We start from the raw sequence: 25,407 nt of genomic DNA, 5'->3' as shown, positions 1-25,407 counted from the left end.
TGCTTGTCAGGAGTCACAAGAGGAATTCATGTGACTCCAGGACTCTGGGACCGTCATAAATATGACTCAGTTGTCAAGCGTCCGAATTTGGATTACGTGACCATGGGGTTGCTACAAGGGTCATAAGTATGAAAAACGGTCATAACTCACTTTTTTTCAGTGCCATTGTAACTTTGGACAGTCACTAAATGAACTATTGTTAAGTGGCGGATTACCTGTAAATCTTCCTTTGTATCTTTTTCCTACTTTTTCCTTACTGCACTTTTCACTTTTCCTGTTGTTTTTCTTTTTCTTCCTGTTTTCACAGTTCTATTTTAGTTTACATTCATTCCTGTTACTGTCCTTCAAACGCTTCATAAATATTATACATATTAAAAAAAAGAACTTCCATGCCAAACACAGAACCCCTTTCTTTGTTATTTCTTTTCCCCCTGTTTTCTCTGTTCTGTTTTAGTTCTTATTGTTTAATTCAATTAAACAATAGTTTAATTCCTATTGTTCTTGAAATGTTTAATAAAAATTATAGATATATATTTAAAAACAGGACATCCAGGTGAAATCACAGAGTTCTTATACATACAACTGTTTTTCTAATTCTCTTTTTTCCTTGTTTCCTCTGTTCTATTTTAGTTTATATTCATTCTTCTCATTGTTCCTAAAATATTTAAAATATTAATTAAATTAAATATTTTAATTAAATATTAAAAAAGCAAATTCCAGTGCTCTTGTTCATAAAAGCTTTTTCTATTATTTCTCTTTTTCCCTTGTTTTTTTTTTGTTTCCTCTGTTCTGTTTAGAACACAGCAATCTTGAAATAAATACACTCAAAACCGTAGAAATGGTGGTGGATTTTAGAAGAAACCCTCCCATACTTCCACCTCTCACAATACTAGACAACACAGCATCAACTGAAGAGTCCTTCAATTTTCTAGGTTCTACCATATCTCAAGACCTAAAATGGACACCCAACATCAAAAACGTCATCAAAAAAGCACAACAAAGAATGTTCTTTCAGCACCAACTCAGGAAGCTCAAACTGCCCAAGGAGCTGCTGGTCCAGTTCTACAGAGGAATGATGGAGTCTGTCATCTGCACCTCCATAACTGTCTGGTTTGGCTCTGCAACCCTACAAGACAGACGCAGACTTCAGAGGATAGTTAGAACGGCAGAAAATACCATGGCTACCACCCTGCCTTCCATGGAGGACCTGCATACTGCACGAGTCAAAAAGAGGGCTGGGAAAATATCTACAGACCCCTCGCATCCTGGACATAAACTATTCTATTCTATTCTATTCTATTCTATTCTATTCTATTCTATTCTATTCTATTCTATTCTATATTTCTGTCTATCTGTCTGTCTGTCTGTCTGTCTGTCTGTCTATCTATCATCTATCTATCTATCTATTTATCATCTATCTATCTATCTAATCTTTCTTTTTATGCACACTGAGAGCATATGCACAAAGACAAATTCCTTGTGTGTCCAATCATACTTGGTCAATAAAGAATTCTTTTCTATTCTATTCTATTCTATTCTATTCTATTCTTTTCTATTCTATTCTATTCTATTCTATTCTATTCTATTCTATTCTATTCTCTGTTCTATTCTAATTCAACTCCTACCCTCAAAACAACGCTATAGAGCACTGCACACCAGAACAACTAGACACAAGGACAGTTTTTCCCCGAACACCATCACTCTGCTAATTCCCACAACACTGTCAAATTAACTTGGCCAATAAAGAATTCCATTCCATTCCATTCCGTCTATTCTAATTATTTCAAATTCTATTCTATTCTATTCTGCATTTTATTCTATCCTGTTCTGCATTCTATTACATATATATATGTAATATTTCTTTATCAGCAAAATATAAATTTGATATAAATATATATATATATAAACATATTTTATGTGTATATATATAATACACATTTTAAGAATGATAAGAATGAATATAAACTAAAATAGAACAGAGGAAACATATATCTATATGTTTTCTCAGGTTTTCGCGGGTGTTTGTATGTAGGTCTTTGGTTATTCGGGTCTTCTCCCACGTAAAATTGGAAGTAGCATGGAAGGAGCATTACTCCTGGAAGCATTGCTCCTGGAAGCACGAAGCCGAGAACACCAGCCTGAAGATGACGAATGAGACTTCGTCGAAACGTCGCCAAGACACTTCCAATTTTACGTGGGAGAAGACCCGAATAACCAAAGACCTACATATATATATATATAAACAAGGCTCACTCTCCCCCCTCATATTTTTTAATACAAATTTGCATATATTAAAAAAGTGACCTCCAGGCCAAACACAGAGTCCTTCTTCCTACAAGATTTCAGCCCAGACCAGCCATTGAATCCCTGAGAGAAGAGGCTGAATCTCGAGGGAGGGCTCCCGTGGTCAGGACTTCTCTATCAGGTCAGCGGTGACATCCGGAGCAGGGCAAGAGGAAGAGAGCTGCTGCAGGATCTGGATGATCTTCTTGGGCGTCTTTGGAGGGCAGGTCCGAGAGCCCTGGAGATACCGCTGGGCGTGAAAGCAGAGATTGCGGGCAAACACCGGTTCCACCTAGAGAGCAAGTATTAAAGGGAGAGGGGACATTTGTCAAGAGTATGCACAGGTCTATCACATGTATCAAACCAGGAGCAAGCCAACAGTCAACAGTGGTTTGTATCAAATAGTGGTTTTTATCTACCATAGGAATATGGGAATACTATACATACACATGCTACCCACAGTATCTAAATAAACAGCAATTACAGCAGGGAAGAAACTCGACAAACCAACCAACGTTCTAGCAGGGCCTCTTATAATTACAGAGGCTCTTAAAGGGATAACAGCCAAAAACACTGCTGACTCATTCCCTTCATTGCATCAGATGGTCAGCTCTCAAATTATCACCTTGACAACATTCCAGATGTATCCTCAAGCTTCTCCAAAGTGAGAGGAGGGCCCAGAAGTTGCATCTTACTAACGTGAAGATGACCAAGGGAGCCTCTCTAGAAAGCATGGTTATGGAGGAGAAGGAATTGAGAATGTTGACTAGGAATGAAGCTATCTAAGAAGAGATCTAGCAGGGGGAAATAGACATATCTCAAGGTTACATAGCTATGGAGTCCAAGAGGGACCTGGGAGTCTTAGTGGACAACCAGTTCAATATGAGCCAACAGTGTCCGGCGGCAGCCAAAAAAGCCAATGCAATCCTAAATTGCATTAACAGAGGGATACAATCAAGATCAAGGGAGGTACTAAGACCGCTCTATAAAAGCGTAGTAGGACCACACCTAGAATACTGCATCCAGTTTTGGTCACCACACTACAAAAAAGATGTGGAGACTCTAGAAAGAGTGCAGAGAAGAGCAACCAAGATGATGAGGGGACTGGAGGCTAAAACATGCAATGAACGGTTGCAGGAAGTGGGCCTGGCTGGTCTAGTGAAGAGAAGGACCAGGGGAGACAGGAGAGCATCTTCCAATATTTGAGGGGCTACCCCAGAGAGGAGGAAGGGGGTCAACCTGTTTTCCAAAGCACCCAAAGACCAGACAAGGAATAATGGATGGAAACCGAACAAGGAGAGATTCAACCTGGAAATAAGGAGAAATTTTCTGACATTGAGAACAATCCAATGATGGAACTGAAGTTGCCTTCAGAAGTTGTGGGAGCTTCATCACTGGAGGCTTTCAAGAAGAGACCGGACTGGCATCTGTCAGAAATGGTGTAGGGTCTCCTGCTTGGGCGGGGGGTTGGACTAGATGACCTATAAGGTCCCTTCCAACTCTGTTAATCTGTTAGGTGCTCTCTGAGCTTGGTTGGTTGTTTCCAGAAGTTTCTGCAAAGAGGAAGAGATCTCCAAGGATATGCACGTTGTATGGTCTTCCTGGTGTTTCCTAGAAAAACACTTTCTGGAGACCTCCGTGCAACCAGAGCTCTTCTGTTGATATTGCAATGGCCCTCATCCCTGGCCAAAATTCCACATTGGATGAAACAATAAGGTAGTCCTCAACTTATGACCACAATTGAGCCAAAAACTTTGGCTAAGCGAGACACTTGCTAAGTGAGCTGTGTCCCATTTTACAATCTTTCTTGCCACAGTCCTTAAGTGAATCACTGCAATCAACAACACGGTTGTTAAGGGGATCACATGACCCCGGGACACTGCGACCGTCATAAATTTGAACCAGTTGCCAAGCATCCGAGCTTTTATCACATGATGTGATGCAACTGTTGTGTGAAAAATGGTCGTGAAGTAACTTTCTTCAGGCCATTTGAATGGTCACTAAATGACCAATGTTGTAAGTCGAGGACTACCTGAGGTCCACAACGTATGACCGCAATGGAACCTACCGCATTGGTTGTTTGTTGTTACAGTTGTAAATTGGGTCATCCACGTGACCGACTCTATTTTACAACCTTTTTTTTTATGGTCGTTAAGTGAATCACTATGGTGAACCCACTGTTTGCTAAGTGGTGATTTTGCTGAAAACCATTAAGGAAATGCTGATTGTTGTAAATCACAGTCATAAATGCAGGTTAGTAGTTGCCAAGTGTCCAGAATGCGATCATGTGACTGCAGGGGGAGGGGCGGCCATCAGAACTTCGGAACTGGGTCGAAAGTCTCTTTTGGGACGGTCCGTTGTAACTCCAAATGGTTGCTAAGCATCTGGTTGCAAATCGAGGATTACCTACATAGAATTCCTTCCATGAAACGTTTGGTGGCCCATGAAACTAATCGCGAGACTTCGTGTCTTCCCATTGGCCAGCGGGCGCGAGCAGTAGCCAATCACTGCTTGAAAAATATGCTCCCTCCAGCCTGCTGGGAAGCGAGTTGTGCAGTAGAGAGAAAGAGAGGCCTGTTTTTTTGAGCCTCTCTTTCTCTCCAGCTCTGTATCCAGGAGGATCAGAGATTAAAAACGGGGTCATGGACATGTGTTAGATGTTTTCAGAACACAACTCATTGGATGGAGTTACTTAAACCCCGAATGTTCAGGGTCTGAGGATTAACTGGTCACTCCACTGACCCACTGTGATGTTTCTGCAATTCACAAACCCTCCATTAACCTGGTTAAGTCAGGAAAGATGGTGGCTCAATGGGACCCTTCGTGGTCGCCAAAATATTCACCTGGGCCGTAATGAACCTGTGGAGCTTCTGGTTGGGAACAGGCGGAAATTCTTCTCCAAAGCAGAGATGGATCTGGTACTGCGGTAGCGGCTTTCCGTGTCTCAGGAAACCTCGTAACTCTGGGAGAAACACAAAAGAGTTTTTAAGGATTTTTCTTGATAAAAAAACTGAACATTTAATTATATCGAAAAACGTGGACCTTTTTTTTTTTGCGAGAAATGGAAAGAAATGAAATTTTCATTCTGGGAATTGATTAGAATTATATGGGGGCACAGGAATAATATAGACCACTGATGGCTAACCTTCTTGCCGTCGGGTGCCAAAAGTGGGGGGAACTTGGGGGGGGTTCGCGTGCATGCCCACACCCATAATTCAATGCCCCCCCCGCCCCCCCGCACATGCATGTGCAGCGTGACAGCAAAAAGGTGAGCCCGGTAGGCCCGTTTTTCGCTCTCCGCAGGCTCCAGAGTCTTTCTTGGAGCCTGGGGAGGGCAAAAACAGCCTTATACACACACATCCCGGATGCCCTCCGGAGGCCAGAAACGGCCCGCTTCCCAACTTCTGGTGGGCCCGGAAGGCCTGAAAATCAGCTGGCCGGCCCGCACATGCACGCTGGAGCTGAGTTAGGGCAACGCTTGCGTGCCCACAGATATGGCTTTGCGTGCCACCTGTGGCACACGTGCCATAGGTTCGCCATCACGGATATAGACTAATATAGGACTCTTCAGAGTCCTATAGATGGCCTTGGCCCCCCAATTTCTGTAAACCCCCCTCCCCCTCACGCTAGCATTGCCATGAGCATCACAGGTGCCACAAGGACCCTACTGTCACAGCAAGCACCACGCACACACTACCATCCCGTAACCGTGCTACTGTCACTGCGAGTGGTGCATGTGCGCAACCATCGGACTCGCGGCCCCGTTCATGCAAGCACATGTATGCGTAAAGGCACCGCGCCCCCCGCCTTTGGGTCGCCAATCCAGAAAGGTTGGGGAACTCTGTTCTAACCTCCCCAAGCGAAACCTGAAGTGAGCAGATCGGGACTCACCCTGGAGGAATTGTTGCGTGTCCAACAGCCAATACGTTTTCTCTCTCTCCAGCTTGTTGGGCTGGTCCTTGTGGGGTGCCAGCGGCCCCTTCCAGTAAACCCGACTCTGGCACTGGCGTTTCATGAAGACTCCTTCTGGAGCTACCCAAAGGAGCACCCCACGATTCAAGTGGGGGAGCAACTTCTTCAAGACCCAGATGGCCTTGGGCCCCCAATTTTTGCAGCTCAGGATATCCGGAGAAGGGAACTGGATTTCTTCCATGCCGCTTGGACCATACAGGTCATCGTTCTCTGCCACCACCGGCTGGTAGGTGATTCGGCAACCTTCCGCTACGCTTGTCATCATCTCTTTCACTAGCACATCGTGGTAATAGAGGCGAACATGAAGGCAGCAATCTGGAAGGGGTTAAAAGGCCAGCGAGAATCAGAAATTGACACCATGATGTAGTTATGGAGTCTGTAAAGCCATATGACTCTTTTGGCTTGAAAGCAGAATCACAGAATTCTACGGCTGGAAGGGACCTTGGAGGTCTTCTAGTCCAGCCCCCTGCTCAAGTCAAATGGTTGTCCAGTCTGGGTTTTTTTTAAAGCCTCCAGTGATGGAGCACCCACAACTCTGGGAGTTAAGCCCTTCTGATGATTACAAGTAGTCCTCTATTTATGACAATTGAACCCAAAATTTGTGTTGCTAAGCGAGACAGCTGTTAATTAAGTTGTGTCCCATTTTACAAGCTTTCTTACCACAATTCTTAAGCAAATCCCTGCAGTTGTTAAGCTAGTAACATGGTTGTTAAGTGAATCTGGCCACTTAAGGGGATCACATGGCCCCGGGACACTGCAACCGTCATAAATGTAATTCATTGGTCAAGCATCTTGTTGTGGCCCGTCAGTGGCCTGTGCAGCTAGTAGCTGATTCCGACAGTGAGGAGGCTGGTGTGGTGCTGCGCCAGCACCCTGTGCAGCTGGCACTCGAGTCGGACAGTGAGGAGGCTGGAGAAGATGCGGTGCCAGAGGTGGGGATTCAGCCAGGGCCTTCAGAACCTCCAGAAGCTCTCATAAGTGAAGAGGAAGAAGAGGAGGAGCCTCTTCTCGATGCACAGGTGTGCACAGCTGTTAAAAGGCAGGAGTGGCTCCTCAGGAGGAGGTCTCCTCGAGAGTAAGGCTTGGGGCTAATTGGCCACTCCCTTAGCCTATTTAAGGAAGGATGACAACTGAGGCAATTTGCAGGGAACAACTTCGTTCACTCTCCTTTATGCCTTGATCTTAAGTTCTCTGCAAATTGCTTCTGGGCTTTCTGCCAACCCTAGTAAGATTACAATTATTTATTCTTTGGATTCTTGTAGGCTGTTAAGAAAGTTAATTAACAGCCTTTATTTGAAAAAGACTGATTTATTTAGTAAACTAAGGTTTGTACAGATTTTGTGTGTACTGCATTCTTTGGGGTCCGTAGCTGGGGCAGAACACATCTGAATTTTGATCACGTGACCATGGGAATGCTGAACACATATGACCATTGCAACATCCCCATCGTCACATGGTCAAAATCTGGACGCTTTGCAACTGACTCATATTTATGACGGTTGCAGTGTGAAAACTGGGTCCTCAGTCACTTTTCTCAGTGCCGTTATAACTCTGAACAGTCACTAAACGAACGGTTGCAAGTTGAGGACTACCTTTTGCAAACATACATGCTCATCTAAGTCTTTAGTTCATCCTGAAGAAGGTCAGTCTTTGCGGCTACGATTGGTGGACACTGATCTGAAGGCATTTAATCAATTAATCAATCAGCGTTTTTACTGTTGCATTTAGCTAATTTTTTTGTAAACTGCTCCAGCTTGCAACTTCCTTTCTCCAAATGAAGAAGAAAATAAATAGTTCTTCGAATCAATTGCAATTCCTCTTTCTGTGTTTTGTTTTGCTTTCCCTGGTCAATGATATGGAATGACTTTGTGCCAGCCTTCCCAATCATACCTCTCTGTGCCTCCCATCCTAAAGCCAACCAACCCCGACCCAGCTTAGCTTTTACAAGCTTAGGCTCTGGTCAACGAGGTGCTGAACAGGACGCGGTGAAGAAATTCTCAAAACACCTCTCCTACCTGAATTGATGCTTTTGCTGGGGACAAACTGTGAACTTGGACTAACGAAAGCCCGGTTTGGAAGCTGGTAGATCTGTGATGGAGCCCAAGTGTGGAAAAAACCTTTCACCTGACACCCTGTGGAGCGGAGCACAACAAATGTTAAGAGTTGCTTGAATGAAGTACTAATTGCATTTATCCACTTTGGCTGAATCCATTCTGATGGGTTTGTAGAAAATCCTGAAGTAATTCCAGGAGCAGATTTTCCTGCCGGCTTCCCCAGAAAGTCATTGGGGAAGCCATTGGGGATTTTTTTTAGGATCCAAGCTTCGTTTCGCCAGATCGGCACAGGAGTTTCCTTCTGCCTTCTCCTTCCTAAATAACTCTTTTCTCTCCATCTGCTTAACGACCACACGGTTGCTTAATGACAGCAACTGGGTGAGCCAGGATTGCGGTCGTTGTGCAAAGAAGCCACGTGGGCATCTTATTTAACAACTGCTTGACTTAGCAACTGAGATTCTGGTCCCAATAAATCGAGGACTATCTATACTGTAAATCTCCAGAAAACAATTGTGATCCTGGAATACCCCGCTTTGTTGGTGCATTATTGTTTTTGTTGTTCCACTCCATTATAGCATACAAACCCACCCCAGATCAGACCTCATTAAACATACAATGCTGTTATTTTTATTTTTTTTATTGATTTGAATCCCTCCTTGGATTTAACTGTGCCACCAAGGCACCAACTGTGCCTTGGTGGCACAGTTGTTAAAGTGCTGTATCACAGGAGAATTCTGCTGCAAACTGCCAGCAGTTCGATCCTAACTGGCTCGAGGTTGACTCAGACTTCCGTCTTTCCGAGGTGGGTAAAACGAGGACCCAGATTGTTGGGGGCCAGAGGCTGACTCTGTAAACAACTTAGAAAGGGCTGTAAACCACTGTGAAGCGGTATATAAGTCTAAGTGCTATTGCTATTACTATTGCTATTGCTAGCTTCCTTCCTTCCTTCCTAGCTGTGGTGGTGCAGTGGCTAAAAGGCAGTATTGCAGGCTGACTCTGCCCACTGCCAGCAGTTCGATCCTGACCGGCTCCAGGTTGACTCAGCCTTCCATCCTTCCGAGGTAGGTAAAACGAGGACCCAGATTGTTGGGGGGCAAGAGGCTGACTCTGTAAACCGCTTAGAGAGGGATGTAAAAGCACTGGAAATAGAGGCGGCCAGAATTGCTCTGGCACAAATGTGGAAACAGATCAATATACCACCCGAAGAAATAGTAATTAAAAAGATCCTCAAATGTGCTGAAATGGATAAAACGACAATGGAGATTAAAGAAACAGATGATTCAGACTACTATAAAGTATGGAATAGATTCTATACATGGCTAGAAAATAGAAATCAAAACAAGAAATAAGACTGTAAATTGAAATTTGATTAATTGGAAACTAAGAGTATTGAATACTGGTAAGGATAAAATATTAACTATATTAATTAAATAGGATGTAAGTATATGTAACAATTTAGTTCATAAGAATGTTCAATATGCTTACACAAGAATAAGAGAATGATAAGATTGAATTTAAAAGTAAAGATAATTGTCGATGCAGAAAGTTGTAAAATATTATATAATGTTGTTATTATGTTTTGTATTTTAACGTTTGGTGTATGTGTAAGTTCTTTTTTTCTTTTTTCTTCTTCTATTTTTCTATTATGTTTTTGGTTTTAAAAATGTAAAATATTCAAAAATATGTAAAAATTATTATTTTTTTAAAAAGCACTGGAAACGGTATATAAGCCTAAGTGCCATTGCTATTTGTACAAATAACTCAAAGCAATGCACTATCCTTATCATGATAGGGATAGAGCCGAGGTGGCGCAGTGGTTAGGGTGCAGTACTGCAGCTACTTCAGCTGACTGCTAGTTCAGCAGATCAGCGGATCAAATCTCACCGGCTCAAGGTTGACTCAGCCTTCCATCCTTCCGAGGTGGGTAAAATGAGGACCCAGATTGTTGGGGGGGGGGCAATATGCTATTTAGTAGACTGTCTTTGGTGTAAGCCGCCCAGAGTCCTCGGAGAGTGGGCGGCATAGAAATATGACTAATAAATATGAATAATAAATCATGTCCTCAAAATGGGTCTCCATAAATATTTCAGTCAGAGATGCAGAGAAGCCCTCGCTTCCGCCTTACCCTGGAGGTCTCCACTCCTCAGCTTCTGTGGGAGCAGAGCACTCCCTGGCTCATTTTGCGTTTTCCCATCAGGCTCCGAAGATGGCTTGGCCTAGAAAGAAAGGAAATAAAAGTGGTTGAAATTGGGAAGAAGGCACCTAAATGCGCATTCTGGAATTTTGTGGTGGAGGGGAACAAGCTATTTTCCTGAGGGCCAGACAAGGAATAACGGATGGAAACCGATCAAGGAGAGATTCAACCTGGAAATAAGGAGGAATTTTCCGACAGTGAGAGAACAATCAACCGATGGAAGAGAAGTTGCCTTCAGAAGTTGTGGGAGCTTCATCCCTGGAGGCTTTCAAGAAGAGACTGGACTGCCATCGGTCAGAAACTGCGTAGGGTCTCCTGCTTGGGCGGGGGGTTAGACTAGATGACCTACAAGGTCCCTTCCAACTCTGTTAATTTGTAAAGGATATTGAGACTCTAGAAAGAGTGCAGAGAAGAGCAACCAGGATGATGAGGGGACTGGAGACTAAAACGTACGATGAACGGTTGCAGGAACTGGGCCTGGCTAGTCTAGTGAAGAGAAGGACCAGGGGAGACAGGAGAGCATCTTCCAATATTGGAGGGGCTGCCCCAGAGAGGAGGAAGGGGGTCAAGCTATTCTCCAAAGCACCCGAAGGCCAGACAAGGAATAATGGATGGAAACTGAACAAGGAGAGATTCAACCTGGAAATGAGGAGACATTTTCTGACAGAACAAACTACTGATGGAACAGAAGTTGCCTTCAGAAGTTGTGGGAGCTTCATCACAGGAGGCTTTCAAGAAGAGACTGGACTGCTGTCTGTCAGAAATGGAGTAGGGTCTCCTGCTTGGGAGGGGGGTTGGACTAGATGACCTACAAGGTCCCTTCCAACTCTGTTCATCTGTAAACCTCGAGCAAGAGGGTGTTAAAAGCTTGGAGTCCTTATTGTGTTGAAAGCAATGGAGACATTCCTCTGCCTCGTACCCCCTCCTCCCGGAATTCCTGAAGCCTGTCAATCCTCCTTCAACTTCAACCCTAGGCAAGAACGATCTATGACTCCATTGTTAGTGTGGGGTATAGTTTTACTAAAGTCAAGTCGAGCACAAGCAGTCCTTGACGTGCGACCATAATTGAGCCCAACATTCATGTTGCTAAGCGCAACATTTTTTAAAATAGTTTTTTAAATTAGTTTATAATATAGCATACAAAGAAAATATAAAAGTAAATAGTAAGGAAAATAGGAAAGGGAAAAGTGAGGGGAAAGAAAAAGGGAAAAAGAAAAAAAAAAGGCCTTGACTTCCAACTCCCTTTGATGCCGTAGAATAAGGCATTAACCTCAAACCTCATCTTTTTACTTTTACGTAATCGTATTAAGTAGCCATTTCTATAACAACAGATCTATCTCATCGGTAAACCCCAAAATCAAAGTTTCTCTTTTTTTTCCTCCCTCGAGCATGAAGTCCAGAAGAGGTTTCCAAGTAGAAATAAAAATATTTGTATTTTTTTTCCCGCTGATCAAAGCAGTCAATTTAACCATCTCTGCTAACTCCATCAGTTTTTGCAGTCATTGTGGGGATCGAGGTGACCTTCACTAAGCGAAACCTTTGTTCAGTGAGTTTTGACCCATTTTACTTTTCTTTTCCCCCACGGTTGTTAAGCAAATCATTGCAGCTGTAAAGTTAATAACCCGGTTGTTAAGTGAATTTGCCTTCCTCGTTGACTGTGGGGAACAGGGGTGATTTTAGTAGGAAACTGGCATGGGAACCTCAGACCTGACTTTGCCTTATTGTATGGGCAGTCCTCAACTTAAGAACAGTTCACTTAGTCGCTGTTCAAAGGCACAGTGTCACTGAAAAAAGTTACTCATGAGCATTTTTCACACTTATGACCGTTGCAATATCCTCATGGTCAGGTGACCAAAATTTGGACACTTGGCAACTGATTCACATTTATGACGGTTGCAATGTCCCCAGGTCACCTGACCCCCTTTTGCGACCTTCTGATGAGCCAAGTCAACGAGGAAGGCAGATTCACTTAAGAACCGGGTTATTAACTTTACAGCTGCAATGATTTGCTTAACAACCGTGGGGGAAAAGAAAAGTAAAATGGGTCAAGACAGGATAGCAGTCTTCCAATATCTCAGTGGCTGCCATAAAGAAGAGCTATTCCCCAAAGCCCCTGAAGGCAGGACAAGAAGCAACAGATGGAGAGTAACCAAGGAGAGAAGCAACTTAGAACTAAGGAGAAACTTCCTGACAGTGAGGACAATTAACCAGTGGAACAGCTTGCCACCAGAAATTGTGGTTGCTCCATCACTGGAGGTTTTTAAGAAGAGATTGGGCAGCCATTTGTCTGAAATAGTATAGAGATTCTTGTCTGAGCAGGGGGTTGGACTAGAAGACCTCCAAGGTCCCTTCCAACTCTGTTATTCTATTCTATTCTATTCTGTTCTGTTCTGTTCTGTTCTGTTCTGTTCTGTTCTATTCTATTCTATTCTATTCTATTCTATTCTATTCTATTCTATCCTATTCTATTTTATTCTCTCTTCTATTCCATTCCATTCCATTCCATTCTTCATTCCAATATCTATTCTATTCTATTCTATTCTATTCTATTCTATCCTATCCTATCCTATCCTATCCTATCCTATCCTATCCTATCCTATCCTATCCTATCCTATCCTATCCTATCCTATCCTATCCTATCCTATCCTATTCTATTCCCCCACCTTCAGCGCAGAGACCTTAGGAAAACTCCTCGTTACAGAAAGTTGCATTTTGCCTTCAGCTGCTGCCCCATTGCCAGGTCTTCCTTTCTCGATCGGTTAAGTCTTTTCGCTATTTTGGAATCGTTCCGTGGCCCAAGAAGCCACGCCATGCGTCAGACAAATAAGACCATCCGGTCCCCCCTGGAATCTCTGCACGCAGTGGCAAACCATATTCCACTTTTCCCAAAACTTTTTCATGCGCCATAGAAAAAATCCCAGCATGGAGGAAATTTATACCAGGAGCTGTCGCCGATTTGACAGCAGATAATCCATTCCATTCCATTCTCTGTTATCTCTTCTATTATCTCTCTTCTCTTCTTCTCTTCTCTTCTCTTCTCTTCTCTTCTCTTCTCTTCTCTTCTCCTCTCTTCTCTTCTCCTCTCCTCTTCTCTCTTCTCCTCTTCTCTTCTCCTCTCTTCTCTTCTCCTCTCTTCTCTTCTCCTCTCTTCTCCTCTCTACTCTTCTCTTCTCCTCTCTACTCTTCTCCTCTCTACTCTTCTCTTCTCCTCTACTCTACTCTTCTCTTCTCCTCTCCTCTCTTCTCCTCTCTACTCTTCTCTTCTCTTCTCCTCTCTACTCTTCTCCTCTCTACTCTTCTCTTCTCCTCTCTTCTCTTCTCCTCTCCTCTCTTCTCTTCTCCTCTCTACTCTTCTCTTCTCTTCTCCTCTCTACTCTTCTCCTCTCTACTCTTCTCTTCTCCTCTCTTCTCTTCTCTTCTCTTCTCCTCTCTTCTCCTCTCTACTCTTCTCTTCTCTTCTCTTCTCTATTCCTCTCTACTCTTCTCTTCTCTTCTCCTCTCCTCTTCTCTCTTCTCCTCTCTACTCTTCTCTTCTCCTCTCTTCTCTTCTCCTCTCTTCTCTTCTCTTCTCTATTCCTCTCTACTCTTCTCTTCTCTTCTCCTCTCTTCTCTCTTCTCCTCTCTACTCTTCTCTTCTCCTCTCTTCTCTTCTCCTCTCTTCTCTTCTCTTCTCCTCTCTTCTCCTCTCTACTCTTCTCTTCTCCTCTCTACTCTTCTCCTCTCTACTCTTCTCTTCTCTTCTCCTCTACTCTACTCTTCTCTTCTCTTCTCCTCTCTTCTCCTCTCCTCTCTTCTCCTCTCTACTCTTCTCTTCTCTTCTCCTCTCTACTCTTCTCCTCTCTACTCTTCTCTTCTCCTCTCTTCTCTTCTCCTCTCCTCTCTTCTCCTCTCTACTCTTCTCTTCTCCTCTCTACTCTTCTCTTCTCTTCTCCTCTCTACTCTTCTCCTCTCTACTCTTCTCCTCTCTTCTCTTCTCCTCTCCTCTCTTCTCTTCTCCTCTCTACTCTTCTCTTCTCTTCTCCTCTCTACTCTTCTCCTCTCTACTCTTCTCTTCTCCTCTCTTCTCTTCTCTTCTCTTCTCCTCTCTTCTCCTCTCTACTCTTCTCTTCTCTTCTCTTCTCTATTCCTCTCTACTCTTCTCTTCTCTTCTCCTCTCCTCTTCTCTCTTCTCCTCTCTACTCTTCTCTTCTCCTCTCTTCTCTTCTCCTCTCTTCTCTTCTCTTCTCTATTCCTCTCTACTCTTCTCTTCTCTTCTCCTCTCCTCTTCTCTCTTCTCCTCTCTACTCTTCTCTTCTCCTCTCTTCTCTTCTCCTCTCTTCTCTTCTCTTCTCCTCTCTTCTCCTCTCTACTCTTCTCTTCTCCTCTCTACTCTTCTCCTCTCTACTCTTCTCTTCTCTTCTCTTCTCCTCTACTCTTCTCTTCTCTTCTCCTCTCTTCTCCTCTCCTCTCTTCTCCTCTCTACTCTTCTCTTCTCTTCTCCTCTCTACTCTTCTCCTCTCTACTCTTCTCTTCTCCTCTCTTCTCTTCTCCTCTCCTCTCTTCTCCTCTCTACTCTTCTCTTCTCTTCTCCTCTCTACTCTTCTCCTCTCTACTCTTCTCTTCTCCTCTCTTCTCTTCTCTTCTCCTCTCTACTCTTCTCTTCTCTTCTCCTCTCTACTCTTCTCTTCTCTTCTCCTCTCTACTCCTCTCTTCTCTTCTCTTCTCTTCTCTTCTCTGCTCTGCTCTACTCTTCTCTACTCTTCTCTTCCCTTCTCCTCTCTACTCCTCTCTTCTCTTCTCTTCTCTTCTCTACACTTCTCTTCTCTTCTCTTCTCCTCTCTACTCTTCTCTACTCTTCTCTGCTCTGCTCTTCTCTACACTTCTCTTCTCTTCTCTTCTCTTCTCCTCTCTACTCTTCTCTTCTCTTCTCCTCTACTCTTCTCTTCTCTTCTCCTCTCTTCTCGTCTCCTCTCCTCTCTTCTCCTCTCTACTCTTCTCTTCTCTTCTCCTCTCTACTCTTCTCTTCTCCTCTCTTCTCTTCTCCTCTCCTCTCTTCTCCTCTCTACTCTTCTCTTCTCTACTCTTCTCCTCTCTACTCTTCTCTTCTCCTCTCTTCTCTTCTCTTCTCCTCTCTACTCTTCTCTTCTCTTCTCCTCTCTACTCTTCTCCTCTCTACTCTTCTCTTCTCTTCTCCTCTCTACTCCTCTCTTCTCTTCTCTTCTCTTCTCTTCTCTGCTCTACTCTTCTCTACTCTTCTCTTCCCTTCTCCTCTCTACTCCTCTCTTCTCTTCTCTTCTCTACACTTCTCTTCTCTTCTCTTCTCCTCTCTACTCTTCTCTACTCTTCTCTGCTCTTCTCTACACTTCTCTTCTCTTCTCTTCTCCTCTCTACTCTTCTCTTCTCTGCTCTTCTCTACACTTCTCTTCTTTTCTCTTCTCCTCTCTACTCTTCTCTTCTCTTCTCTGCTCTTCTCTACACTTCTCTTCTCTTCTCTGCTCTTCTCTACTCACTCTTCTCTTCTCTTCTCTTCTCTTCTCTTCTCCTCTCTACTCCTCTCTTCTCTTCTCTTCTCTGCTCTGCTCTGCTCTTCTCTACACTTCTCTTCTCTTCTCTTCTCCTCTCTTCTCCTCTCTTCTCCTCTCCTCTCCTCTCCCCTCTTCTCCTCTCCTCTCCTCTCCTCTCGTCTCCTCTCCTCTCCCCTCCCCTCCTCTCCTTTCCTTATTCAAACCACTTGTTTTCAGAATGGCTGCATTTGGAACGCAGTTGCATTCTTTTCTCTGGCTGGGTGTCCTTGAGGTATTGTCTCCAGCCGGCACAAAGCAGTTTGGAGTTCCCCTTTACCCAAACAGCTTCCCTTCCCTCCCCCCTCCCCCCTCCCCCCCCCAAGGCTACGGCAGGCTGGCATTGAAGCAAGGCGGAAGCGGGAGCGAGGTGGCAGATCTGATAAAGGCTTTTTCTGGCTGTTCCCTTGAAAAGGGAGACAGTCTGGGAAGATTCTTGTAAACATGCGAGCAGCAATAGAGAAGCACGGTGCAGCTCTGGTTACTTGTGCCGGTAGTAGTTCCAGATTTGAAGCTGCTATTTTCATCTTTAGGGAAGCTGAATTTTAAAAGAAAAATCCAGAGCAGAAACTTCCCGTTCGAGGCAGAAATAATCTCAGAGGAAAGCTCTGTTGTTAGGATACAAAAAGTCCCATCCCACCCACCCACCCCCCGCTTTGCAAAATAGCGGCTGCAAAGCTGGCTGAGGAACTCTGGGAGTTAAAAGTCCACAAGTCTTAAAGTTGCCAAGGTTGGAGACCCTTCTCTTAAAGCCATGCAACGAAGACTGATGAGCATTTTAATTTTGGTACTCACGGGGAAAATTGTGTTTATTTTGATTCAATTTAGGTAATCATTAATTAAATTAAAGAAAATAAAGGTAAGTTCACCACCCAGAGACACTGGTTGGGATGGGCAGCAATTGAAATGGTGGGGAGGGGGACGGAGGGAGGGGAAGACAGAGAGAGAGACAAAGAAAAGCAGGGAGGAAAAAAGGGGGGAGGGAGGGAGAAAAAGACAGGAAGGAAAAGGAAAGAAGGAGGGAGGGAGGGAGGGAGAGAGGGAAGGGAGAGAGGACGGAGAGTAGAAGGAAGGGAGGGAGGGAGGAAGGGAGGAAAAAGAGGAAGAAGGGGGGAGGGAGGGAGAAAAAGGCAGGAAGGAAAAGGAAAGGAGGGAGGGAAGGAAGGGAAGGAAGGGAGGGAGGACGGAGAGTAGAAGGAAGGGAGGGAGGGAGGAAGGGAGGAAAAAGAGGAAGAAGGGGGAGGGAGGGAGAAAAAGACAGGAAGGAAAAGGAAAAAAAGAGGGAGGGAGGGAAGGAGGGAAGGAAGGGAGGGAGGACAGAGAGTAGAAGGAAGGGAGGGAGGGAGGAAGGGAGGAAAAAGAGGAAGAAGGGGGGCGGGAGGGAGAAAAAGGCAGGAAGGAAAAGGAAAGGAGGGAGGGAGGGAAGGAGGGAAGGAAGGGAGGGAGGACGGAGAGTAGAAGGAAGGGAGGGAGGGAGGAAGGGAGGAAAAAGAGGAAGAAGGGGGGAAGGAGGGAGAAAAGACAGGAAGGAAAAGAAAAAAGGAGGGAGGGAGGGAAGGAAGGAGGGAGGAAGAAATGGAGAAAGGAAGAAGAGGAAGGAAGGAAGAAGGGAGGGAGGGAGAGAGGGAGGAAAGATACAGGCTGGCTTTTCAAGCAGAATATTCTTCGAAATCTACATCGTGATACATTTAAAACAGTGGAAATTTATTCATTCATTCCACAGTCAAAATGTCACCCCAGTGATCACCTTTTCCTACCTGCTGGCTGGGGAATTCTGGGAATTCCACACACCTTTGAGATGCCAAGTCTGAGAAACATACATGCATACACACAGACCTAACCTAACACCAATCGATGCTTCTTTGCCAAACAAAGTTAAAGGAAAAACATGCAAATATTCCTCCCCATTATCTACCATAATCCCCAGCTGCTTGGTGCAGGTGAGCGGAGATCTCGTTTGAGTAGGAATCTGTTCGGATGATGTTTACAGGATCTGAAGAGATCCCACTCAGGTGCTTACCTTGCCTGAGAAGCCATGGGCTGCATCCACTCCAGGTGCTGGTGCCAAGGGACGTTTTGACTGCAGAGGAGAATCCATTCCGCTTTCCTTCTCTGGAAACAACGATAGCAAAGAGACAAAAGGTAGATTCGCACAACCCCACCACCCCCTCCAGACTAAGCTAACACCAACTTGGAATAGACTAGGTTTAATATTTTGTTTATGGCGGGCAGGCAGGGCGGGTGAGTGGGCGGGGCCAGCCAGAGGTGGTATCTGCCAGTTCGGCGAACCAGTTAAAATTTCCGCTACCAGTTCGCCTCTAGTCGCCATGATGTAAAAAAGATGTGGAGACTCTGGAAAGAGTGCAGAGAAGAGCAAACACAGATGATTAGGGGGGCTGGAGGCTAAAACATATGAAGAACAGTTGCAGGAACTGGGTATGTCTAGTTTAATAAAAAGAAGGACCAGGGGAGACATTTTTTATTTATTTATTTATTTATATTTAAATTTATATACCGCCCTTCTCCCGAAGGACTCAGGGCGGTGAACAGCCAAAGGTAAAAAGACATAGAATACAGACATTTAAAAACAGTTTAAAATATATTAAAACAATTTGGCCCAACAATTAAAATACCCCATTTTAAAATTACAATTAAAATTAAACAATTGGAGAAGTTAGGCCAGCCCGGCTTGTTGAAATAAAAAAGTCTTGAGGGCCCAGTGGAAGATACGTAAGTCCGGAATCGTCCGTAACTCCGGGGGGAGCTCGTTCCAGAGGGCAGGTGCCCCCACAGAGAAGGCTCTCCCCCTGGGAGCCGCCAGTCGATATTGTTTGACCGACGGCACCCCGAGGAGGCCCTCTCTGTGGGAGCGTACTGGCTGGTGGGAGGCTCTCGGTGGCAGAAGGCGGTCTCGTAAATATCCAGGTCTTAAGCCATGGAGTGCTCTAAAGGTGGTCACCAACACCTTGAATCGCACCTGGAGGACCACCAGGAGCCAGTGCAGCTCGCGCAGGAGAGGTGTTACATGGGAGCGCCATGACGCTCCCATAATCACCCGCGCGGCCGCATTCTGGACCAGTTGGAGCCTCCGGGTGCTCTTCAAGGGGAGCCCCATGTAGAGAGCATTACAGTAGTCCAGGCGACATGATAGTAGTGTCCCGATATCTCAGGGGTTGCCACAAAGAAGAGGGAGTCAAGCTATTCTCCAAAGCACCTGTGGGCAGGACAAGGAGCATCAGATGGAAACCCGTATTTTTCGGCATATAAGAGGCAATTTCTCACCCCATCCCCCAAAAGTGGGTGGAAATGTCTGTGAGTTTTATAAAGTGAATGTTGCCGAAGCCCCACCCACCCACCGGCCCCCACCCTTCAGCGTCTGCCTCCCAACAATTTGCCTCCTTGCAGCAAACAGCAAACAGCCTGGTCAGCTTCAGCACAGCCTGATTTAGCACAAGCAGCTGATTGGCGGTTAGATCGGCCTCCTGGAATACTGCCAGGAGCTATTCCTGTTCCAGGCTGCAGGGATCGCTGCTGCCCATTGGCGCTGCCTCCGCGCACCCCATTTTCAGCCTCCGCGTGCCCCATTTTCAGCTCGTTCCAGGCAGTGAGGATTGCCGGCGCTGCTTATCGCCGCGAAATGGCGGCAGAGGTGATTGGCGGTGATCCCACTGCCTGGAACAGGCCAAAAACGGGACATGCGGAGGTTGAAAATGGGGCTCGCAGAGGTCAAAAATGGGGTGCGTATAGGCGGCAATGGGTGGCGGCAATCCCCTCAGCCTTGGAACAGCTGATCGGCAGTATTCCAGGAGGCCAATCCAACCGCCAATCAGCTGCTCGTGCTAAATCAGGCTGTGCTGAAGCTGACTAGGCTGTTTGCTGTTTGCTGCAAGGAGGCAAATTGCTGGGAGGCAGAGGCAGGTTTTTTCCCCCCCTTGTTTTCCTCCCCAAAAGCTAAGTGCGTCTTATGATCCGGAGCATCTTATGGTCCGAAAAATACGGTAATCAAGGAGAGAAGCAACCTGGAACTAAGGAGAAATTTCCTGACAGTGATAACAATCAGTGGATTGTTCAGAAGTTGTAAATGCTCCATCACTGGAAGTTTTAAAGAAGAGATTGGACAACTATTTGTGTGAAATGATGTAGGGCAGTGGTTCTCAACCATCCTAATGCCGCGACCCTTTAATACAGTTCCTCATGTTGTGGTGACCCCCCAACCAGGGGTGGGTTCTAAAATTTTTTTACTACTGGTTCTGTGGGCGTGGCTTATTTTGTGGGCGTGGCTTGGATGTCATGTGACTGGGTGGGCGTGGCTAGCTGGTCATGTGACCGGGTGGCCATGGCTATGTGTATAGGGACTACTCAGAGGGCTGAAAAAAGTCATTTCTGACAGGTCCTTGCACTTTTGACTGGTCCTCACACTTACGACCATTCTCAAAAATAACTTTTTCAGCCCTCTGAGTAGTCCATGTGCAGCAAAGACCCTACATTACTTTCAGTTTCGTTTTTTCAGCATAGCTAGGGGGAAAAAAAAATCTGCTCCTCTCTTTGCAGCTAGCAAGAGAACCCTCCGCAAAACAGCTGAGAGAAAATCAGCTGAGAGTCCGAGGCTGATCAAATCAACTTATGGTAATTAACCTATGCTGAAGCTGAAAGGGGCTGTTTTTTCTATTTTTGCAGGCACCGGTCTACTCATTTGTTTTCTTTTAACACTGATCAGCTGTAGGGCGGCCCTTTGAAACCCCGCGGCAAGAATTTAAACAGTTTTTTTCCCTCTAGCCATCAGCTGGGACTCCGGAGGCAGCAATAGATTGGGGGTGGGCGGGGTAAGCGAACGGCTGGCGATCCAACAGAGCAGAGAGTGAGGGTGAGTGAAGGCGTGGAAGGAAGGGGCGAGAGAGGGCTTTGGCGACCCCAGTGAAATGGCCGCTCGACCCCCAAAGGGGTCGCGACCCCCAGGTTGAGAACCGCTGATGTAGGGTTTCCTGCTTGAGCAGGGGGTTGGACGAGAAGACCTCCAAGGCCCCTTCCAGTCCTGTCCTTTCCTATTTCTATTCCATTATTATCTGGTTAACCAGGGTCTTTGATGTTCTGTCGAAGGCAGCTAAAGGGTTGTATGCCCCGAGGGGTAGGGGTGGGCTGGCCTTTTTGTAGCTGGCCAGGGAAAAGGCAGAAGTTGACACAAGTGTAGTCAGATGCCAATTAGTCTGTAAACCTGGAGGGTCCCAGAGGCCCCCTCCTCTCCCCTGTACCTCAAGTAGAGTTTTCACAAAAGTGCCCCCATTGGCACCATCAAGGGGATGAACTGCAAATTCACCTTTGATTTTGAATTTATGGAAAGGGAGGTGTGAAAACGTGGCCTTGCAGCCTTGCTTGGGGTGCAGAACCACAGATTTGGAAGGGACCTTGGAGGTCTTCTAGTCCAACCTCCTGCTCAAGCAGGAAACCCTATACCAGAGATGGGTAACCTTTTTTTTTTTTTTTAATTTGATTTATATGCTGCCCTTCTCCGAAGACTCAGGGCGGCTTACAATGTGCTCAGCAACAGCCTTCATCCTTTTGTATATATTTATACAAAGTCAGCTTATTGCCCCCACAAACTGGGTCCTCAATTTACCTACCTTAGAAAGGATGGAAGGCTGAGTCAACCTTGAGCCTGGGGAGATTTGAATTTGCAGTAATTGCAGGCAGCTTGATGTTAATAACAGTAATTTAGTCTGCTGCGCCACCAGGCTTCTTTTTGCCGTCGTGTGCCAAAAGTGGAAGGAACACATGGGGGGGGGGTCACGCATGCACCCACACCCATAATTCAATGCCCCCCCACAACCCGCCATCCTACGCATGCGTGCATGACCCCCCGCGGACAATCGCTTTTGGCACACGATGGTCCGGTGGGGCTGGTAGGTCTGTTTTTCGCTCTCTCCAGGCTCCAGAGGCTTTCTAGGAGCCTGGGGAGGACGAAAACCGCCTTCTCCCCTCCAGAGGCCCTACAGTGGCCGGAAACGGCCCATTTCCCAACTTCCTTTAAAGCGCTCCATGACATGGGACCCGGGTACCTTCGAGACCGTCTTCTGCCACCAACAGCCTCCCACCAACCAGTCCGCTCCCACAGAGAGGGTCTCCTCAGGGTGCCATCGGCCAAGTCATGTCGGCTGGCGACACCCAGGGGGAGGGCCTTCTCTGTGGGAGCCCCAGCCCTGTGGAACGAACTGCCCCTGGAAATTCGTAAGATCTCCGACCTCCGGGTGTTTCGCTGCGCACTGAAGACCCTGTTGTTCCGCCAGGCCGGGCTATCAACGTAATAATTTTAAATTGGGGTATTTTAAATTTTTGGGTTTTTAATCGGCCAAATCTATTTAATTATTTTAATTTTTAATCATTGTTGTGTCCTGTGTTTTTAAATTGGCTGTACACCGCCCTGAGTCCTTCGGGAGAAGGGCGGTATAGAAATAAAATTATTATTATTATTATTATTATTATTATTATTATTATTATTATTATTATTATTATTATTATTATTATTATTATTCTGGTGGGACTGGAAGGCCTGTTTTTTGCCCTCCCCAGACTCCAGAGGCTTTCTAGGAGCCTGGGGAGGGCAAAAACCGCCTTCCCCACACACACACCCCAGAGGCCCTCTGGAGGCCGGAAACAGCCCGTCTCCCCTGGTCCTTCCCTTCACTAGACTGGCCATGCCCAGTTCCTGCAACCGTTCATCCTATGTTTTAGTCTCCAGCAGGGTGGATAAAAATCAATGATTTTTTTTAAAAAAATCAAAAAAATCAGATTTTTTTGATTTAAATCGGATTTTTTTTTATTTTTATCGAATTTATTTTAATAAAAAACTTTTGGGGTAAGAATCTATCGTAAGATAGTTTTCTATTTAAGATACATAAATAATTTAGTTTATTCAGCCTGAAATGGAGCTTAGTTATGTAGCAGGAGGCCGTATATTCTGCAACACGGGGACTATCGGTGAGTCAACAGTGGGTCAAAGGAGTAGCAGAGATGACAGTTGCTCTTTAAAAATTGTGATTTAAATCGAGTTGATTTAAATCAAGCCTTTCTACTAGTGATTTAAATCATGATTTAAATCCACCCTGCTCAACACTGTCAATCTATTCACTAAGTCTGCATTACTATTACTCTTCTCGTCGTTCCTATCACCCATCTCCTCCCACTTATGACTGTATGACTGTAACCTTGTTTGCTGGTATCCTTACGATTTATATTGACTGTTTCCTAATATGATTTGATTGCTTATTTGTTCCCTACGACTATCATTAAGTGTTGTACCTTATGATTCTTGACGAACGTATTTTATTTTTCTTTATGTACACTGAGAGCTTATGCACCAAAGACAAATTCCTTGTGTGGCCAATCACACTTGGCCAATAAAGAAATTCTATTCTATTCTATCGAAGTACCTTTTGGTCCCAGCCCTCAATCTCCTGGAGGGCACCCCCCATCACCCCAAAAGCAAGCAAAACTCCCCTTTTATTTTCAGATTCAGCCTTTATTTGGGGGGGGGGGCGGAGGCAACTGCAAATAGGAGATAGACTGGCATGCAGAATTGACCTGGCCGATTTCAGGGGGACCCCCGAGAGGGAGACCCTTGGAGCCCTCCCCACCCCCAGAGGTCCTGAGCCTATGCTCCTGTCTCCAGCTGGGGGTGGAGGGAAACCGAACTCTCTTCCCAAGCCCCCTCCCCTGGTTTTTTTTTTTTGGTCCTACCTGTGTTTTCTTGGGCCGCCTCGGGAGAGACCACCTGGTAGACTTTGTAAGGCTCGGAGGCCTCCAAGAGACTTTTCTCGGGCACCTCTTTAAAATCGGGGCTTTTGTTGAGGGCGCAGCGGAGACGCGTCTTCCAGACGGAGGGGTCGGCTTGATCCAGCCCTTCCCGGTACTTGCCCTTGTAGACTGCCCAGGCCTGCGGGGGGGGGGGGGGGGGGAGGGGAGGGAGGAAAGGAGGGGAGGGGGCTGTCAGAAAGCCCAGGCAGAGACACCCCCCCTGCCAAGATACTCTGATGCCTGGTGGCTCAGCAGACTAAAGCACTGTTATTAACACCCACTTACATCTGCTGCCTGCAATTACTGCAAGTTCGAATCTCACCAGGCTCAAGGTTGACTCAGCCTTCCATCCTTTCTAAGGTAGGTAAAATGAGGACCCGGATTGTGGGGGCAATAAGCTGACTTTGTATAAATATACAAAAGGTATGAAGGCTATTGCTTAACGCATTGTAAGCCGCCCTGAGTCTCCGGAGAAGGGCGGCATATAAATCAAATTTAAAAAAAGAAGAAGAGGAGGAGGAGGAGGAGGAGGAGGAGGAGGAGGAGAAGAAGAGGAGGAGGAGGAAGCAGAAGAAGGAGGAGGAGGGGGAGGAGGAAGAGGAAGATAGGAGCCCTGGTAGCACAACAGACTAAAGCACTGTTATTAAGACCAGCTGCCTGCAATTACTGCAGGTTCGAATCTCGCCAGGCTCAAGGTTGACTCAGCCTTCTATCCTTTCTAAGGTGGGTAAAATGAGGACCCAGTGTGTGGGGGCAATAAGCTGACTTTGTATAAATATACAAAAGGATGAAGGCTATTGCTTAACGCATTGTAAGCCGCCCTGAGTCTCCGGAGAAGGGCGGCATATAAATCAAAGCAAATAAATAAAATAAAATAAAAAATACCCCACTGCAACTGCTCTCTATTCCCCAGCCAGCCGGGGAAGGGCGTCTCTTGGATACCCGGGGCGGGCGGGGGGGGGGTGTTGACGCAGGCGGGGGTCCCCGACCCACCCCCCCACTCCGACCCCGTCGTACCTTGAAGAGCGCCGCGTCCTCCCGCTCGCGGTAGTCCTGCTTAGCGGCGTGTTTCCAAGGGATGCGGAAGAGCGTCTTCCGCCCGTCCACCCAGCGCAGTCCCGGATAGCGACCGCTCTCCACCTGGGCCAGCAGCCACTCCTTCAGCCGCATGGGCTGCGGCGCCTCGGCCATGTGGCCTCCCTCTTCCTCGGGGGACCCCCGGATCGAGGGCTTGAGAGCCGGCCGAGCCGAAAGGCCCCCGCCGCTGCGGAGAAGTCGGGCGAAGCAGCAGCACCGTCCGCGGGGAAAGCGAAAGGCGGGCGGCACTTTCACTTTCGTTTTCGCTTTCACTCTCACTCTCACTCTCACTCGCTTCCCTTCTGCGTGCGGGGCGGCCGAATCCGAGGACTGCGAGGAGCCCAAGCCCAGGAGGGGCTCGGCGGGAGGGACCCGAGGAGGAGGGGTCCAAGCTCTTGTCCAAGCCTCCTCCCGGGGTGGGTCGTTCCGCGGGTGAACCCCTTCTTCTGACGGCCCGAGAATTTCTCCTTAGGGTTCGGTGGGGGTCGCTCCTTCCTTG

At 46.2% G+C, this 25,407-nt stretch overlaps 1 protein-coding gene across 2 annotated transcripts; it reads right to left on the bottom strand.

Annotated features, from left to right (window-relative positions):
- Positions 1-2,323: 2,323 nt before the first annotated feature.
- On the bottom strand, positions 2,324-25,283 carry LOC117657233 (interferon regulatory factor 4-like). 2 transcript variants are annotated; one of them, XM_034405371.3, is made up of 8 exons: positions 24,849-25,283; positions 23,775-23,970; positions 18,064-18,155; positions 10,435-10,525; positions 8,271-8,387; positions 6,175-6,570; positions 5,127-5,245; positions 2,324-2,575 (listed from the first exon to the last, which is right to left on the bottom strand). In XM_034405371.3, the coding sequence occupies exons 1-8, from the start codon at positions 25,020-25,022 to the stop codon at positions 2,408-2,410; spliced, it is 1,353 nt and encodes a 450-aa protein (XP_034261262.2). In that variant the 5' UTR covers positions 25,023-25,283; the 3' UTR covers positions 2,324-2,407. The 2 variants fall into 2 exon arrangements, with proteins under 2 accessions (XP_034261262.2, XP_034261263.2); XM_034405372.3 differs by lacking the exon at positions 8,271-8,387 and having other exon boundaries at positions 24,849-25,071.
- Positions 25,284-25,407: the final 124 nt, after the last annotated feature.

The sequence above is a fragment of the Pantherophis guttatus genome, chromosome 3 (genome assembly GCF_059756535.1).
Source record: "Pantherophis guttatus breed Tessera chromosome 3, ASM5975653v1, whole genome shotgun sequence".
Classification (NCBI taxonomy): Eukaryota; Metazoa; Chordata; class Lepidosauria; order Squamata; family Colubridae; genus Pantherophis; species Pantherophis guttatus.
Note: the sequence above shows the minus strand (reverse complement) of the source record. Positions and strands in the feature narration are given on the sequence as shown.

Excerpts from the sequence above, each read along its gene's own strand:
- LOC117657233 (XM_034405371.3), bottom strand. The coding sequence starts at position 25,022 with ATGGCCGAGGCGCCGCAGCCCATGCGGCTGAAGGAGTGGCTGCTGGCC. Across the intron at positions 8,388-10,434 it reads GAGGAGTGGAGACCTCCAGG|GGTGTCAGGTGAAAGGTTTT; the intron begins GTAAGGCGGAAG and ends TCCGCTCCACAG. Across the intron at positions 6,571-8,270 it reads CAGCAAAAGCATCAATTCAG|ATTGCTGCCTTCATGTTCGC; the intron begins GTAGGAGAGGTG and ends AACCCCTTCCAG.